Source organism: Phycodurus eques, chromosome 22, assembly GCF_024500275.1.
Source record: "Phycodurus eques isolate BA_2022a chromosome 22, UOR_Pequ_1.1, whole genome shotgun sequence".
In the NCBI taxonomy this organism is placed as follows: Eukaryota; Metazoa; Chordata; class Actinopteri; order Syngnathiformes; family Syngnathidae; genus Phycodurus; species Phycodurus eques.
In genome coordinates this window covers 6,470,001-6,488,595 of record NC_084546.1, presented here as the reverse complement: position 1 = coordinate 6,488,595, position 18,595 = coordinate 6,470,001, and the positions used below count along the sequence as shown (strand labels likewise).

The following is an 18,595-nucleotide window of genomic DNA, read 5'->3' as shown; positions in this document are numbered from 1 at the left end:
ATTACTAATAATATATTTCAGATCCTGCTCAAAAAACATACAAACTGTTTCATTTGTTGTTGACTTGCGTGTTCTCAAGATGACCTCGTGAATAATATATTGATCAGATCCTGTTAAAAAAAAGATACAAACCGTTTCATTTGTTGTTGACTTGTGTGTTCTCAAGATGACCTCGTGAAAACTATGATCTCATCTGTAGACAGTAAGTCCTTTGAGATTTGAAGGCAGGTGGATTTAATAACACTTGTAGCTCCTCCGGGCTAATCGGGTGCAGTTGAAATCTGTCAAAGTTGGCGCTATATACATCATAAATCATTATCATCACTAGAAGAATGTGTCATTCTGATGAATGTGAATCATCAGCGCTTACTTCTCACAGGTTTAAAAACAGGAAGTCAGAGAAAGAGCTGATTGTCTGACTACCGTATCCAAAAGTGTCAAACTAAATACTGCAGCCCGAGTGCTGACTAGAACGAGGTTAAGATATCATATTTCCACACTACTGGTTTCACTATACAATATAAAATGTAACTTTAAAATCCTTCGCCTCACTTATAAAGCACTAAATAGTCTGGCACTATAATTGGCTCCAGCTCAGCCGTAAATGATGACAATGGAAGACTGGACGATGACTAAAATTTATCCAGAGACTTTCTGTTCACAACTCTGCCGTTGACATCTTTCAACTGCACCCAGTTCCCCCGAAGGCGCTACAAATGTCGAAAGGGCCAAATCAACCTGCGTACAGACCTCAAAGGACTCACTGTCTGAGGATGAGCTCAAGAGTTTTCGTGAAGAACACAAGTCAGTCAACAACAAATGATGCTTTGTGTGCTCTCTGAGTCATTTAAGGATTAATGAGCCAACTAATAAATATTATGGAACTAGCTGCTACAAAACGGACTTTATTAATACAATATATTGTCGATTGTATTTTTGTTCTATATATTATTGTATTTTTTTTTTTAGCTATTTTATCTCGTTGATTTTTTCTATTCATGCTATAAGATGATCCTGGGAGATAAAAAATATAAGATATCCTTTATTGATTCCCAGAGTGGAAATTCAGTTGTTACAGCAGTAAAATGAAATAAACTATTCCTATGTGATAAAATATACAAACAGTATATTAGTACTATATATATCATGTATCTAAAGGCTATAATAAAATACTAATAATAAATAAATAATAATGACAGTAATAAATGAGTAGTCATAATTATATGTACATTATATAATTATGATTCATTGTATATAATTGTTTTGGTTTATATAATTATGATGTTTATTAGTATTCTTCTTTTAAAAAATTACTGCATAAAAAAATTAAACTGACACCTTACATATTGTATATTTCATGTTGTATATATTTGTAGCTCTCCGTAAGGTGCTACTGAAAGTCATGAAATGTACCTACAAATGTAATATATTAATATTTAATCTGTTTTAATTCACCTTTTAACTCAGAGTAAACGCCTTTTTAACAGCAAAACCAAAATATGAATTGTGCTGTTCATATATTGCATGTACTGTACGGATATATGAATGTATGGATGGATGGTTGTTATACTTTATCCTGTATATGCATAGTTTTTATTTCTATACAGTGTTACTGCATATATATTTGAAAAAACTACTTTAACAGTACAGCACTTTTATTATAGTGGGAATGGTGGAATTTGTCAGGAATCAGTTTCCGTCAGTATTTCTTATTTTTACTGAACTTGATCTCACAGAGATAAGCATGACCGTTGTATTGCATTACATGATGGTAGCACAATTTGTGTTAAAACAGGAAAATTCATCAACTGCCCATCCGTTGCACATATGAAACTATTATGTAAAATACGTTATTTGCTGAAAAAAAACTCACCTGATATTTGTTGTTTTCTGTACTCAGGCCAAATGTTGAAGTGAGGGGAGGAGCGTCCTTTTGTCAGGCCATAGCCTTGTCTGATAGAAAAACGTGCTTTGCTGCCCTCTTGTGGCATCTATAGGCAATTAAAAACCATGATGGATGGGCGTCACTTACTCTCGGATTTTCGCTATTTGCGGCGGATTTTCCCTATTCCCTGCAAGTAAAGTAATTTAGCACTAGCCCCTCCCTATATGGCTCAGATATGGTACATCCTACAGTCCTTGTTAATTGTTGGTCTCTGGCCTCATCAAGGAGAACTTCCTGGAAGGGTCTGGGATGAACCATTTCTCCCAGCGTTCCGTGTGAACGGCAGGGTACCCCCACGGTTTGAATGGGCCGTTCCAGTGCAGAAGCTGTGCCTTCTTCAGGAAGCTCTCGGGATAGCCAGAATCTGGACTCCAACCTAAACATGCACAAAGAAAAAGTATTTTTCATGTCCCTCATTAATTAAACAGCTGTGTGGATGATCTTACCGAGATGTCTGACGTGCCAGAGTGGGTCCAACACTGTGTATTTGTCGTGAAAAACAATGAGCATGGGTGGAGTGGCCACACCCCCTGCCATAGCACTGCTGTAGGTGTTTAGCCTGGTCCACAGGAAACAAAACATGTTATCATCATCATCATAATATTTTAGTTGAGCCTTAAAACAAGGAACACAGCACTAAAAATGACATTAATCAATGTAAACAGGCTTAGAGCAGCAGCACTTACCAAAATTTATCATTTTGTGAATATTTTCGAGAGGTGAAAAAACAACAACGCTCGGGTAATGTGGTTGCACAAGTGTGCACACCCTCTTAAAACTGGGGATGTGGCTGTGTCACATTCAAACTCATGTTAAATGGGAGTCAGCACACACCTGTCACCATTTAAAGTGCCTCTGATTAACCCCAAATACAGTTCAGCTGTTCTAGTCGGCTTTTCCTGACATTTCTGTTGTTGTTGTTCTACCGGAAGCCTAAAGGTACATTGACTGGTATTTGAAACTTCATATTTTCCTCCACCTCCCATTTATGACATTTTTATTAAAATATGTTGGTATACACTCTCACAGTCAATCCTTTATAGTGCACTCTTTCAAATTCCACATTTTAACCCCGGTAAATAATTATTTTTTTTAACTTTGTATTTGTTGTGATTAGATTTTTTGGAATAATGACATACCAGTGTAAAATTATGACTAGGCTCTTTCGTTGCTGCTTGACTAGAGGAAATCACACATCTTACTTTAATGAGAATGGAAAACAGTCTGTCATACTTGACATTATCCTCCATGGATTTCTGGAGCTGTTTGGTAATCTTCTGCTTTTTCCATTCATGTATATCTGCCACAAACACGCCAGGGTTGAAGGAGCAGTCATTTGGATTGATGCCGAGGGCTTTCACTTCTTGTTTTCTGTAGTCCAGGAAGCCCATGTAGGTTGTCTATAAGGGGATACACTCACAGGAGAGGCCCTTGTGTTTCAGTTGCAGAAACCGATGATAATTTACGCATGCATTGACAATACCCACCTGCATGCCAACACTGCGCACCATCTCGTGAGTGGAGGGTAGGTCACAGTCGGTGGCGAAAGCAGCGGCGTGTTGCGGCTTTAGTTTGATTTCAAACAGATCCTGAATGTCACCTGAGGCAGGCAGAGGTGAAGAGGAGAGAAGAGGTGTAATACATACATACATCCATACACGTAGATTTGATGACAAAACACAGAAGAACACTATTCTAACCAAGCTGCAATAATACTTTTTCGCAGAGGATAAAGACTACTGTATTTCTCTCAGTATTTTTATAGTTTCTGTCTACATGTGTTGCTACACCGCTTGTGTTAAAATGTTTGATTTTTAAAAGTTAGTAATTACCCCAACATCGATTCTAGTTTTGTTATCTCTTTTTGGTTAAATGTGTAATTTTCTCTTTTTTTTTGTTTAGTTTTACTTAGAATGTGAGTGGCAATAAACAGTTGGAAGACTCGTTTTTAAAGAATTGTTTACGAGACAAGTTTTTCACATCTTGAAAAACTTGCAAGTATACGTACCCTGTACAATGACGTCATCGTCTAAGTATATGACCCTCTCGTGGTTCATCTCAAGCAGTGGTAGGTAAAAACGCACAAAGTTGAGCTGCAAAACAAAGGCGTCAACACATTTCCACTTTTTTTTTTTAACACATTAACACATTACAACATACTGTAAGACAAAGATCATTCAGGTTCAAACAAACATTTTTTAAAATGAGCCTACTAAAGGACAAAGTATTGTAAGACGGTAAAATGTTCTGCATGTACATATCTTTATTGTTGTAAGCATTAACAGAGTAAAAAAGAAGTTTAAACTAAGTTTAAATTGATCGGTTATTGGAATTTTACTCTGCCAAATATCGGAATTGGTTTTGGCGTCAAAAAAATCCATATCGGTCGGATCCTAGTTTTTAACTTAACTTACTGGATGTAAAAGATCCGGTCTGGAGGAGTCTGGCTTCACTTTCCCCTTCAGAACCATTGGATTAAACTCCAAGATCTTGTATTTGATGCCTTTTAGTTTGGTTTCCTCTATGTAACGTCTGAAAGAGGGATACATACGCTGTGTACTGTATATGGACAATAAGCATTGTTGAAAAAAAGTTTTCAAAATGACATTTCACAATAGAGATCGACAATCTAATGACAAATAAATGTTGGTGGACAACTGCAATCCCACAATTGTTGATATAATGATTCATAATCATGATAAGGTCATACCTGGTCAAAGTGACGGCATCCCGTAGCGTGACAATATAGAAGAGCACATTCGCGTCCGTGTTGCTACGGATGCTGTTGATGGTCGCCATGGTTGCGCCCATGCGCTCCTCTGATGCGCAGATGACGACAGGGATGACACTATCCATCTCTCTTGCCACGGTACCACCGAGTTTCTTAAAGGGACCTTGAGAGGACGCGCCGTTAATTCTTGATATTTGTCAGAAAAATGAAAATTATTTTCATTTACCTGAAATTTTATGTCGACTGGAAGCTCTGAGTAGCGAGCTGTACAAGAGCAGGTACAGCATCAGCACCAGCACCACCACCAGGACCTGATTGACTGGCACACGGATGGCAACTTCTTGGCACTTTTATGTCCATATACAGTGGATATAAAAAGTCTACACACCCCTGTTCAAATGCCAGGTTTTTGTGGTGTACAAAAATGAGGCAACTTAATTGAAAAAAATTCAATATTTTTGAAAAGGGATGTAAAAATATAAAACTTAGATAATGTGGTTGCATAAGTGTGCACACCCTCTTGTAACTGGGGCTGTGTTCACAATTTGATCACATTCCAAGTCATGTTAAATGGGAGTCAGCTCTCACCTAACACAATATAAAGTGCCTCTAATTGACCCTCCACAAAGTTCAGATGTTCAGACTTTTCTGGCAGAAGCCTGGAGGCTTAGTGCTGCTATGATGCTGTTTTTCTGTGGTTTGGTTGAACATGTTGGTGTTTAAATGTACAATGTGTAATTGTCTTTTTTTTTATGTGTCAGTTTTACTGAAAAGTGGGAGTGCACTTTAATCCCATTTCATTGTATAGCTACTAATACCATACATTAATACTAACTGTGAAGGTTTCCTTTGTGCTGCTGCTGGCCAAATGTTCTTTTCAGAAAATATTACAACATATTTAATACTCACTTTTTCTTAGAAGAGTCATCGTTCATGTTCGTGTACCCGCACCAGGTGGAAAAATCTGTAAAAGATAATCACAAAGAGATGAGAGTTGCAAGTTTGCGAATGAATGTCTAATTATCTGAAAATAAAAATGCTGTATTATCATAATTAAAAAGCATATTACTCAGACAAGATCTATCTATCTATCTATCTATCTATCTATCTATCTATCTATCTATCTATCTATCTATCTATCTATCTATCTATCGACTTAGTTAATATGTGGTGTGTATCATTGGGTTTGTGAGGAAAGTGTTGACATTAGGGGTGTCAGGGTAGGGCTCAGTTGGTTGGTGGGGAAAACCAAAGCCAGATGGCTTTAGCTTTGTTTTTTTGGGGGGGGGTTTCTTCCAGAGGGCTCGACCACTTCCTTCCAACAGGAAATAAATAAAACATGTAACATCTCGTCATCCTACCTTATCACGTCAGGTTAAATTAATAACTGCATGTTTCATTTTATTAGTTTTTTTTATAAGCTTATCAGTGTTCTGCTTTTGAATGTTGCAGGGTCAAATGAAACTCCAACACTCAGCAGGACACAAACTCTTAGTTCATGTGTATCTGGTTTGTTTGTCATTGTTTTAAGATGCCAAAAGCATCTGGTACTGGTTAGGTTCTGAAACGCTCCCTTCAGAAAGTTTCCAGAACCAGCCAGCAATGACAATTACTCTTGGAACATATCCGTGCATTGTTTCCCCCTAATTAACACGCGTTGTTCACTACAGCCACACATATGCTCCATTATCGAAAGCATAGTAAACGAAGATCAAATATAAACCAGCCTGTGTTCTTCACAACTTTTCCAATAGAATCACACAACACATTTTAAACCACAGTTTACCAGACAGGTTTACTTACGCAAAAAATACATTGTCACTGTATTTACTTATGATTGCATAAAAGTGCAGATTTTAAATGCAAACATGCTCAAGTTGATGTCAAATGCAAGGCAAAAAAATAATAATTCTATTCAACAGCTTTTGTCTTAAAATCTTTCATAATGCATCGCAAATTCTATATATGTGCACATAATATATTTGTGTGTGTTAACCTATATAGGCGTAAACTACATATTAACTTTTTCTTTCATTTAACTAAAAAGTAGCACATTATGATCCCTTGCTGACAATGAAACAAAGCAATAACTCACATGAGATAATGACAAACTACATTATGAAACATGACTTTCACTATATGAAGTATGTTTAAGGGTACTTGCCAGAAGGAAAAGTGTCCTGGATGGTATTCAAGGTCCATGTTGAGGAATGAGACTGCCCAAGCCCACCAACCGTCCCACTTCACCATTATTCCTTCCTCTCTCTCTCCCCGATGGGACTGGTCTCATTTTCCAAGATTCTGATCATTCGCTCCCATTTGTGGCCAGAAGAAGGATTAGCTGTCCGAGTTTGAATTATAGTTGTTTTCTTCAAAAATGTATACTTTTTTTTTTTTAAACCTTGAACTAAAGCCCCATATTCAGGCAAGTACGAGTGTTGCATGTATTTTACAAGTGTTAAGTGCGGGCTCTATCTAGTGCTACGTGAAAGAATCACCGAATTAAACAAATAAAATGTACAGCATTTAAAACTTCACGTCATTATGGTGGCACTTGGAGAGCTAAGTATTTTTTTTGGGTGATACTTGGTGTAAAAAGTTTGAGAACAATTACATTAACTGAGTAAATATCAATATATTGAGTGAAAAAAGTACTTTACATGAAAAAAAAACACCAAAAAAACGATTCAGTCCTCTTGTCTTCACAACTACATTACCCATAATTCGCTCCTCCTTGAAAGGCCGGCTTAGGTTTATCTGTAAAAAGAGTGATCCTGCTAAATTTGTGACTATATTTGGAAGTAACACAATAGTATTATTGAAAGCTGTCATATTACGTAATATATATACATATTTTTAATACGATAGAAATGTATTTCTAATGACTTAAATCGTTGTTTTAACCGTCCCTGCAAGTTCATGGTTGGCCAACATCTTTCCGGCATCTCAGTTTGCCGTCAGGAAGCATAAACAAAATGTTTTCATTTTCTTAAAAATGTAGATATATTTTCTCAAAGAGATATTTTTGAGGTTTTGCTGACTTTTCATCCAGCATGGACGAAGACGGGCTCAAAATGCTGGTGAAGCTAACCCAGGACGGAGACCTTAGCTCTTTGAAAAAACACATGCAGACATGCGGACTAATGGAGGCTGCCAGAGACAAACACTTCGGGCGGTCCGGCGACACTCTCGTACACTACGCCGCCCGACACGGACACTTGGATATTTTAGAGTTTCTCATAAAAGAAGTCGGCACCGATGTGGAAGTTTACAACAACGACTATAAGCGGCCACTGCACGAAGCTGCTTCCATGGGCCACCAAGCATGTGTCAGCTATCTACTGCAGGAGGGAGCGAAAGTGGACATCTTAAAGAAGGCGGATTGGTGAGGCTTGGAATAATCGAACACCAATGGTACCAAATCATGAACTGTACATAAATAAAAGAGATAACTGTGAGGCAGTGGTTGTCAGCCCCTTCGATAGCTCAGTTGGTAGAGCGGAGGACTGTAGATGCTAAATGCTGAAATCCTTAGGTCGCTGGTTCGAATCCGGCTCGAAGGAGTGCAGTTTTTTTTTATTATTAAAAAATGTCATTTACATTTATGGACAGGGCTAAAAATTTTATTTTATTTATATTTAATTTTTAATGTTAAAGAAACCCACCTCATTGTTGTGGGAGGAGTAACCCCTTTGAACAATGGATATTTGCACACAAACAGTGCGGCAGCACATGTAGACAGACAATAGACCGATACTCACCGGCATAAATTCTTTACTTTTGAAGAACGACTAATGTTTCCACAGCTTACTGAGGTGTTGTGACCGTTTTCTTTGTGTATTTATTATGTGTCTCATACTGTCACCTGGTAGACAAGGCACACACACTAGAAGGAACAACACAATGCGCTTTGAATTATCATGATGCACAAATGTTTTTTGTTGTTGTTTTTAGGTTTTTAAAAAGGTAAATACTGTAAAGTGCTATTTTTCTAATTAAACCCAAAATGTTATGGGAATAAGCATATTGAAGTAGGTTTTTCAGATAGGTTTTGAGGTGGAAAAAGTCCATCTCTACACAATCTGATGACATTTTTTGATCAAATCTCCCTCCCAGGACCCCTCTGATGATGGCCTGCACTCGGAAGAACCTGGACGTGATCCGGGAGCTGATGGAGCACTCCGCCGACCCGCTCCTGAGAAACAAAGATGGCTGGAACGCCTTGCACATCGCCTGCAGGGAGGGCGATCCCCTGGTGGTCCGCTACCTCCTCGAAGTCGCTCCGGATGTGTGGAGAAGTGAGAGTAAGACGCGCAGGACACCTCTCCACACGGCGGGTGAGCTGTTCTCACGTCCCGAATCCAATTGCATTATCTATGCATTTCATATTTTGCCTTATTTGCTTGTCATCTAGCTATGCATGGCCGTGAGGAGGTTGTTGGCATCTTGCTTGAGAAGTACGTTATGCACAATCTAGCATCTGGTATCTTATATTAGACTTCAGATAGGTCTGCCACAATGCTGTCATTTTGAGCGTAACGTGTTGTCCAGATGTGACTACAACCCAGACCACAAAGACAGCTGCGGAGTCATACCTTTCATGGACGCTGTGAGGAACGGACACATCTCATTGGCCAGGCTCCTTTTGGAGAAACATCAGGTAGAAACACTGCTAGATGTTGACCTAAAAGGTTTACATCACATATTCAAATGGGGCATCTTAAGACGACTTGTTTATATGCACTGTAGGCATCTCCAACTGCAGCCGACATACTTGGGGTTCAGCCAGTGCACCAGGTGGCTATCACTGGCCAGGACCAGGCGCTGCGGTTCCTAGTACGAGAGCTCCATGTTGACGTGAACCAGAGGGCCACTGGCTCGCAGCTCACCTCCTTGCATTATGCTGCCAAGGTAGGATTATAGTTATGTTCCCATTTATATTTTGTCTGAAAACATACATTTTATGCTTTCTTTCACTGCGCTTAAATTTAAGAAAATGTTAAAAACTGCACTTCATGGTTTGAATAAAAGGTATTGCAATTAAAATTAAACATTGTACCTAAATAAATGTTTAAAAACAAAAAGTTGTGATATTCAAAGTTAAATACAACTGAACTCTACTTGGGCTGTGATACTTTTGCATACCACTAGAGGGAACGCCTGTACCACAACTCTCATCCATGTGAATACATACCGGAGTGACAGCCCTGTTTTCAAGCAAAAGATTGTACGATTGCAATATGTGTACGTTTGTTTTTAGGAAGGCCACGTTTCCACTATAAAGACACTGCTAGACTTGGGAGCAGATCTTCATGTTCGGGACAAAAAAGGAAGAACAGGTAAGCAGTTTGTCACACTCCATCAGCATATGCCTCTATTTTCGATAGCAATTGTCCTCACACAGGAAAGCCAGAGTGAGAGTTAAACCCAGAATATGCTAACCACTTGGCTACCTCGCTGCTTGTTTTCAGACTCCATTAAAATAATATATATAATAAAGTTACCTACTTATATTCAATGCCTTAATGTTTTAAGATTGTATATTGTATTGTCATGTAAAAGTAAACTTTAAAATAATTATCGTGGAGCCTCCAAATTCAAATGCCCCAAAAACAGGTACAATTTGGAGTTCAACTGAGTGTCTAACTTTGGGTTCAAAACCATCATTGTGCGTGACATCGCGACTTACTGCCATGTTGAAAGGTTACTGTACAGCTCAGTACAATATTATCTATGTGAAAAATATTGCAAATTACTAATATTACAAACATAATTACATTTTACCAAGTCGATGCTAAGCATATGTGATGAGCATTAAAATGAGCAAAGAATCTTGTGATCAATAGCATTTTTACTACTTCTTAACAGGGTTGCAAAAGTCTGTGAATTTTCAAACTTGGAAACTTTACATGGGAATAAATGTGAATTGAGGGAATTGAACAGAAATAAAACAGGAATTTACAAATTTAAGGTTGGCTCTTATAGTTTAATGAATACAGCGGCTAACTTCTGTTTATACAGGAGTTCACTACTGTACTACTGTCTGATTTTTTTGTCTCTCACAAGCTCTCCACATGGCTTCCATCGGTCAACACGCGGAAGCTGCCAGGACGTTGCTGCAGCTCGGGCTCGAAGATTCCCAGGATGCATCTGGCACCATGGCATGCCAACTTGCCAAAAAATCTGACATCATGCAAGTTTTCAACTACGTTTAATCAAATCCACTCAAGGGCATGATAATTCTAATATAATAAAGAAAGAAACATCGACATTTTTCTTATTTTTTCCCTCTTCGGTAGCTAAAACGAAAGTCTAGAAATCTGTTTTCAAATGGAGGGAGTTAAAGTAATAAGTCATCAGAAAAATAAATATTCAAACAAAGTATAGATACTTGAGTAAAAAAGTCTTTGTACTATAATTCTCAATGTGTGGTAGTTTGTGAAGAAAAATCGCTGAATTAAATATTGAAACTGTATGTAATGTTATAGTGGCTTAAACCCTTTTAAATCCTTTGCAGTACATTTGTTAAATACAATTGAGTTGTATTTAAATACATTTGTTCACTACAATTGAACTGTATTTCATAAAAAAATAAATAAATGTGCATTGTTTGTTTTTAAACATTTATTTAGGTACAATTTTGAATGACCTTTTATGTGTAATACATTGGAATTGAATTATTATTTAGGATAAATGGTACAGAAAATGGATGGATGGATTATTTAAGTACAGTTTTTATTTTCCTATATTTAAGCAATGTGCAAACTGTGCAAAATGTTACAGTGGCTTACAATAGTATTTAATATACTTTTTCCAGAATAGGACCGCTACTGTGTTTTTGATGAATACTTAGACTTTCTATTAAATTAAGACAGTATTTTAATGTTGGTCATTATGGTGGTATAGTGGTGCATTGACTTAAGAGTTTAATTCTCTCCGTGACCACGCTCGTATCTTAAAACACAAAAATCGCAAGTCATCGCTTTTCTCATTGAACTGAAAATAAATGCTATGAATCCGTGCCAGCCTCCCAAAAAACACCAACAAAAATGCTTTGAATAAGAAAAATAGCACTCTACAATATTGTACTTTGAAAAGAAATACAGTAATAACATAATTATATTGAATGTAAAGAATTAAACAGTACATCATGATTTCATGGTTTACTGCAGTTCATTGTGCTGCTCCTTTTAGTGTGGGCGCATTAACCACCAGGGGCAGTATAATACATCGAAACATAATACACATAGATTTGATGACAAAACACAGAAAACCATCGCAAAACTAAGCTGCAATAATAGCAGTAGTTTTTTTCACAGAGGATAAAGAATATATGCATGTCTGTGAGCATTGTTCTGTGCTCTGTTTGCACGTGTTCCTACCGTTTTTGTCCCAAAATAAATTATTGAAAGATTAATAACGACTGCAATATCGATGCAAGTTTCTTACGGCTGTCAATAGCATTTCCCATTATGTGTTAGCATTAAGCTAGCGGACTTTCGTAAAGCCTGATATGTACTAGGGTTAAATACACAGCGTGTAATTCTTTTAAAAAAAAAAAGTGTCTTTACACTACATTTAAAGTACTAGTTCCAATAAACAGCTTGAAGCAAGCATTTGGCATCTTTTAAAAAAATATATATATATTGTTCGCTATCTGCTCCTTGCTGTCAAGTTTGCTGTCACCATTTAGCGCTACAATGGCTGAGTTTATCATGTTAACTATATATATATAAATTTTTTAAAAAACATTTTTGGCCTGTGTGCTAACTTTGCTAAGTTGTTGTCAACAAGTGATTGACGTGCGCCAGCCCCACCCCGGAGTCGCCTGGCACCGCCTGAGACCCAGCCCTGAGCCCAGCCCCTTACCACTTCAGCCCCGCAGGATCTCCATTTTTTTTCTTCTTTCCCTGTCGAGGAGCTCCGCCACCACAATCCAAAGGCTTTTTCGAAATGAATGACGAATACGACGTTATCGTCCTCGGCACCGGACTGACGGTGAGGAAATTCTTCAACGAGTCCGCTCGCATCGATTCGGAAACGCTTTGCAACCTGTTAACCGCGAGGTTAGCTCTCAAGGCTAACTGGGCCTAATTAGCATCGGCTAGCGCTAACTAGCGCTAAAACCTTGCTAATTTAACAGCTTCCTATATCCGTCAACAGGAACGTCCCATTAATATATTGAATTTAATTTAGGCCGTTGTTGAAAGGCTTGCAGGAGTCGAAAGTTAGTTGACAGCCGAATGCTAGCACTGGTAGGCCACTTAGTCGGGAGAAGATTAATCGAAGATTATTAGTGTGCTAACATTAGCCTATCTATTTAAGGTAGCTACGCCCGATAACAACGATCTGTAAATTTCTAATTGAACATGTGTTGTGTTCTTCCAACTATATATTTTTTTCTAATTGACATTTCTTTCCATATGATGCATGAGAGCCAATATAATAGCAAATAACTGCAGTAGCTGGTTTAATCTAAACGTGTGGTCACTATTTCCGCAAGACTCAAGAGAAAGCAGGTTAAGTGAAATGACAAATTTAGTTGGTCACGAATAACTCAAGTCATAATTTGAGTGTCAAGTAATATTTCTGTTGACATTTAGTTCAACTCGATAAATGACAGTCAATAAACTAGAATACAACTACTAATTCTATCTAAATGCAAAGTCACCATTTGAGCAGTATGCTCAAGAGGAAGCAAGTAAGTGAAATGTCAACTTTAATTGGTCTTGAATGACTTAAATATTACGTTTTGGGTGGTCATGTTAACTGTCCTCAAATGACAATATTTTGGGTGTTCACTAGGACCCGACTGATACGGATGTTTTTATGCTGATGCCGATTTCAATATTTGTCAGGAAAAAAATTCGGATAACCGATTAATTGGCTGATTGATTTAAAAAAAAAATATATATATATATATATAATGAATTAAATAATGTAGAAACTATTCACTTTCTGTTCAACAGGTTCAAATTTGGTTTTAAAATAGCGCAAAGGCCCAAATAACTCCAAAGTGCAATGTTGTCGTGTAGGACGTGTATTCGGCCCACGACAAAAGTATGATGTAATCTACAAATGAAATTGCTTGGTTTTTCAGTCAACTGTTAATGGCTGACACATGACATCAGGCAAATCCCGTGATGACCGTGGGATTGGAGCAGTTCAAGGGGACAGCTTTCTGTTTCAAAGCAGCACTTTCCGGACTATTCAGAAGACGAGCCCTATAAGAACCAATTGCAATGCTGATATTTGCAGCCGGAGATCTGAACACATCACAATTGTCGTCCCAATTGCACAGTTTGTAGTGTAGTTCGAAACAAAAGATCTATTTGTAACATACATTAGTTAACACATTGAATAATCTGGGGGTGGAGGGACGACAACACATCATAAAATATCATGGCATTCAAAACAAACATTTTTGCTTTTTCCTTGGTGTCAGTAAGTACTCTGTTAGTCAGTTTAGCCTTCCTAAGCGTTGAATAAATGTTACGGAAAGGAAGTGAAAGCAGGCCATCCTTCCTCTCTCACTACAGTGCATCAGGTTTGCCTGTTTTTTAAGGGATGCCAAGCAAGTGAGAGTGACATAACTAAAGTAAATTCTAAGCTACTTGACAAAGGTCACAGAGCAAAAGTTATTTGGTGTCATGTGATTTTTTTTATTTTCTTTATTGGAGAGCAGCGTCCTGCTCCCCAGTTTACTGCCAGTTTATTGGTTTAAGGTGAAGCTGAACGTTTCCTGTTATCTCGATGTTTCCACTGAAGCTACTTTCGTGGCCTGAGGGAGGGTAACTCAAATGTTTAGATTCATATCCCGTAAGAAACCAGACCCATTTCTCCTTGAAGGAAAATTATGTGGGCTGTAACTCAGACCAAGTGGGTTACGTAGAACACATTTTTAAAGTTTGTTTTGAAATGGCACAACTTCATGTCAAAGATCTGTCATGTTACATGTATGTCACGTTGAGCATTTTTGGCAATTTTGTCATTTCAAAAGGACTGCCGTAAACTGGGGATCCCAACCCCCCCACACCCCGCACAACTAACTGGTTTGCATTGTCTTGCATAGATGTTAACCTCAATTGTAATTTTATGCTTTCTTCTGGCAGGAATGCATCTTGTCTGGAATCATGTCGGTGAAGGGGAAGAAGGTGCTGCACATGGACCGCAACTCTTACTATGGAGCTGACAGTGCCTCCATCACGCCTTTGGATGATGTATGTTTTTTATTTTTATTTATTTATTTGTTTTTATAAGGAGACACCACGGATAACAGATTGAATTGATGGAAACAACAATTTCAAAATATTTTCTTTTCATGCATGTTTGAGAACAGTGAATTTGTCTAAGCAGCATCATTGTTGAGGATGTTTTTTTTTTTAAAGCAGCTGCTTAGTTGAAGTGCATCACCATCCGTGGCGTACTTTTGGTTCTGTGTCCTTTCAGCTCTACGCACGCTTCAACCTCCCCGGCAAACCTCCCGAGTCCATGGGAAAAGGTCGGGATTGGAACGTGGACCTCGTCCCAAAATTCCTCATGGCCAATGGTATGCCTTCCTCCACTGCATAGTTATTTACACTCGATTGTCAAATACAATGATTGATAGCGACCAAGCCCTCCCACAAATAATCTTAAAAGATTTACAGTTGTTTATAGATGCTGCAGTATGGTGGCAGAGCACTACTTTTGTCTAAATTAAGCTCCTCAACTCACGTCAACATAGTTTCTTGCCACCAAAATGCCACAAGATGGCAGCAAAGCACTACTCTTGTCTATATGAAGCCCCTCAACTCATGTCAACATAGTTCCTTGGCATTGAGATGCCACAAGATGGTGATAAAGCTCTACTATTGACTAAATGAAGGTCCTCAAGTCACTTCAACATTGTTCCTAGGCACTAAGATGATGCCAAAATAATACTTTTATTATCCAAGACTTGAGCAGAAAAACGGAAAATAATGGGGGATAGGTTCCCCAAAAAATATCTGAATATGCAGGGAAAACTGTAACATCTTGCTCAAGTTATCTAGATTTAAAAAGTAGAATTATTATTATTTTGTTGTAACATCAGGTGCACATGACTGCATTTTAGGCCACGTCAATGTAGAATAATTGGCATATAATAATAATGAAATCAAAGAATATTTCAAAATTTTCTCAGCTCTTATTTTCATGGGAGAGGTCTGCGTGGAGATGTTGGTCAACTTTCCCAAAGTTGACATCATGATGTTGATCTTAAGACCACAAAGTAGTTGAGTGAATTCCAGTTTGCCTCAAATTGCTTCCAAAAATCAATGATCAGTTCCATCGCAACCACCAAATTCTTCACGATTTAATCGATTGTTATGCTCACCCATACTTCTAACTGGAGCTAATTTGATTTTGTCCTTGGAAAGACTGGTTTTAAACACACTTTGAGGACTTGAAGCATATGTATATGTAATAGAGCCCCAGAATGCTGTACTTTTGAGTAACAATGTATTTGACATTGTATGAAAACAGCCTGACTGAAACATTTTTCTCAGGTCAACTGGTCCGCATGCTGCTGATCACCCAGGTGACCCGTTACCTGGATTTCAAAGTGATCGAGGGCAGCTTTGTGTACAAGGCCGGCAAAATTTACAAAGTCCCCTCCACGGAGACCGAGGCTCTGATGTCGAGTAAGCCACTTCGGAACGACAAATGCGTGTTCGTGCCTAAACTGTCTGTGTAAATCTGTCAAGGTCTGATGGGCATGTTTGAGAAACGACGCTTCAGGAAATTCCTGATCTACATTGCCAACTTTGACGAAAACGACCCCAAAACCTTGGAAGGCTTCGACCCCCACAAGACGACCATGAAAGCTATTTTCGAGAAGTTCAACTTGGGCAAGGATGTCATCGACTTCACTGGCCACTCCCTCGCTCTCTACCGCACAGATGAGTCAGTAGTCTTTGCAATTGTACAGTCAGACTTCCTACATGTACTTAAAATCATTGAACATGCCTAAAATGTTGATTAAGTGCGAGAAACAGTAACTCACAAGGTCTGGTTAAATGCAGGTGACATTTTGAAATCATACAACTTGTTTAACCATTTTTATTCGTCTGTAGCAAATTGCCCTTATTTAGGAATGTATTTGTGAAGGTAAAGCTTGAATCATGACTGAATGCATGTACTTTTCATGATAATGTTCACAAACGTTCTCATCTCCCTGTTCAGATACCTGAATCAGCCCTGCATCAACACAATAAACAGGATAAAGCTTTACAGTGAGTCACTCGCCAGATATGGCAAGAGCCCATACCTCTACCCCCTGTACGGCTTGGGAGAACTGCCACAAGGCTTTGCCAGGTATGAGAGCCACCAGATTCTCAGGGGTTTTGAAATTCATCATACAACCGATGTGTTGCAATACGGACATGATCGATTCTGCAGTGATGCCGTTGCCAGAGCATCATCGATTATAAAGTCACGACAGTGCTTGATTTTCCGCCCGCGGCATAAAGGTTCTTGTGGTCGTTATCTTAAGGATAGTCTCATCCAAAGCGTTATAACTCCGCTCCCGGGATGCTCCAAATGTTTTAGAAGTGGCTGTGTGGACACATTTTACAAACAGACAGGGAAGGATGGATTGGACAAGTCGCATGCGGTGTTAATGTTGTTTCCAAAAAGGAAATAGGTTGGGAATGCGACCAACTTAAAAAAATCATGGTAGATGTGATGTGAGTCTGCCAACAATCCCACCTAACTCAGACAAAAGGAACAAAATAACCAATACTTTATAGCAAAGGATTAAAAGTGTTTCAATACTTCAGGACGTTGGTGCCGTGAACCTTTTTTCTAGCTATTTTACAGAAAAAGGTAATACCTTTATTATTGTAATAATAATAAATGCAATAATTTACATTTTAAATATTTTTTTTAACCTAATGGTTAGTCAACCTGGCAACTTTCCTTCTGATGTTCAACTAGAGCCATACGAGACAGGAGTGTAAAGTTTTACACCAGTTACCACTGACGCTTTTTCTCAGCCTGTTGTTGAAAACTATGTTCGCTGTCTGATGAGTATTTTACACATCTGCCGTTTCTGTTGCTACTCTGACGTGTCAATTTTTGGGTATCTGTGTCAAAGGCGAATCTTCCACACTCGTGTACTATAACAACCATTTTTCCTTAAATAGTTTCAAACCCCAAAAAGAGGTTTGTAATTGCCTATAGATGCCACGAGATGGTGACAGGTTTGTTTATTTATTTAAATGTATATATATATTTTTTAAAATATTGGACGTGACTTTGGCCTGAGCACGTTAACATCAAATCGGGGAGTTTTTCAGCGAATAAGGGAGGAAAAAAACATACAAATGCCTAACTGCTAATATATGGTGGTTCATTGTATGTCTAAACAGTTTTAAATGTTGATAGAAGCAGCAAAAAAGAAAACAGCTATGAATTGTTTCCCCTTTTTAGGCTGAGTGCCATCTACGGTGGGACGTACATGTTAAACAAGCCCATTGAGGAGATAGTGATGGAGAACGGAAAGGTGGTTGGAGTCAAGTCCGAGGGCGAGGTAAGTATGCTTCGGTTTTTGAATGATGATGGAAGTTAAGGTACCACTGTAAATGCTAATTAGGTTAAAGTCCGTTTTTTAGCATTTTTTTTTTTTTGTCCTGAACTTCCAGCTTCATGGTATGTGTTTGTCCCGCAGATCGCCAGGTGCAAGCAGCTGATTTGCGACCCCAGCTACTTCATGGAGCAAACCTCCAAAGTGGGCCAGGTGATCAGGGCCATCTGCATCTTGAGTCACCCCATCAGCAACACGGGCGACATCAATTCTTGCCAGATCATCATCCCCCAGAACCAGGTTAACAGGAAGCACGGTGTGTACTTACGCAATTGAACACACGAGAGAGAGAAATTATAAGGTAAGCGACTGC

At 38.4% G+C, this 18,595-nt stretch overlaps 3 protein-coding genes and 1 non-coding gene across 4 annotated transcripts in view; 3 read left to right on the top strand and 1 right to left on the bottom strand.

Annotated features, from left to right (window-relative positions):
* Window positions 1–1,331: 1,331 nt before the first annotated feature.
* Window positions 1,332–6,939, bottom strand: glt8d2 (glycosyltransferase 8 domain containing 2). Its single transcript, XM_061667622.1, has 10 exons — window positions 6,841–6,939; window positions 5,586–5,640; window positions 4,903–4,995; window positions 4,656–4,839; window positions 4,360–4,477; window positions 3,954–4,038; window positions 3,433–3,545; window positions 3,179–3,345; window positions 2,392–2,504; window positions 1,332–2,321 (listed from the first exon to the last, which is right to left on the bottom strand). Exons 2-10 carry the CDS (start codon window positions 5,602–5,604, stop codon window positions 2,143–2,145), a joined length of 1,071 nt encoding a protein of 356 aa, XP_061523606.1. The 5' UTR covers window positions 5,605–5,640; window positions 6,841–6,939; the 3' UTR covers window positions 1,332–2,142.
* On the top strand, window positions 6,916–11,265 carry ankrd16 (ankyrin repeat domain 16). The gene is made up of 7 exons (XM_061667621.1): window positions 6,916–8,061; window positions 8,793–9,013; window positions 9,091–9,133; window positions 9,228–9,336; window positions 9,426–9,587; window positions 9,937–10,015; window positions 10,743–11,265. The coding sequence occupies exons 1-7, from the start codon at window positions 7,730–7,732 to the stop codon at window positions 10,889–10,891; spliced, it is 1,095 nt and encodes a 364-aa protein (XP_061523605.1). The 5' UTR covers window positions 6,916–7,729; the 3' UTR covers window positions 10,892–11,265.
* Window positions 8,152–8,239, top strand: trnay-gua (transfer RNA tyrosine (anticodon GUA)). The gene is given in 2 exon segments: window positions 8,152–8,188; window positions 8,204–8,239. It is a non-coding gene; the product is annotated as a tRNA-Tyr (tRNA).
* A 1,261-nt stretch (window positions 11,266–12,526) lies between the features above and the next one.
* The window catches only part of gdi2 (GDP dissociation inhibitor 2), a 7,148-nt gene continuing 1,079 nt past the window's right edge, over window positions 12,527–18,595 (top strand). The window contains exons 1-8 of the mRNA XM_061667541.1: window positions 12,527–12,674; window positions 14,789–14,896; window positions 15,126–15,225; window positions 16,205–16,339; window positions 16,403–16,601; window positions 16,881–17,012; window positions 18,129–18,228; window positions 18,367–18,538. Of these exons, the coding sequence (XP_061523525.1) occupies window positions 12,630–12,674; window positions 14,789–14,896; window positions 15,126–15,225; window positions 16,205–16,339; window positions 16,403–16,601; window positions 16,881–17,012; window positions 18,129–18,228; window positions 18,367–18,538 (991 nt within the window). The 5' untranslated portion in view covers window positions 12,527–12,629. The remainder of the gene's footprint in view (window positions 12,675–14,788; window positions 14,897–15,125; window positions 15,226–16,204; window positions 16,340–16,402; window positions 16,602–16,880; window positions 17,013–18,128; window positions 18,229–18,366; window positions 18,539–18,595) is intronic.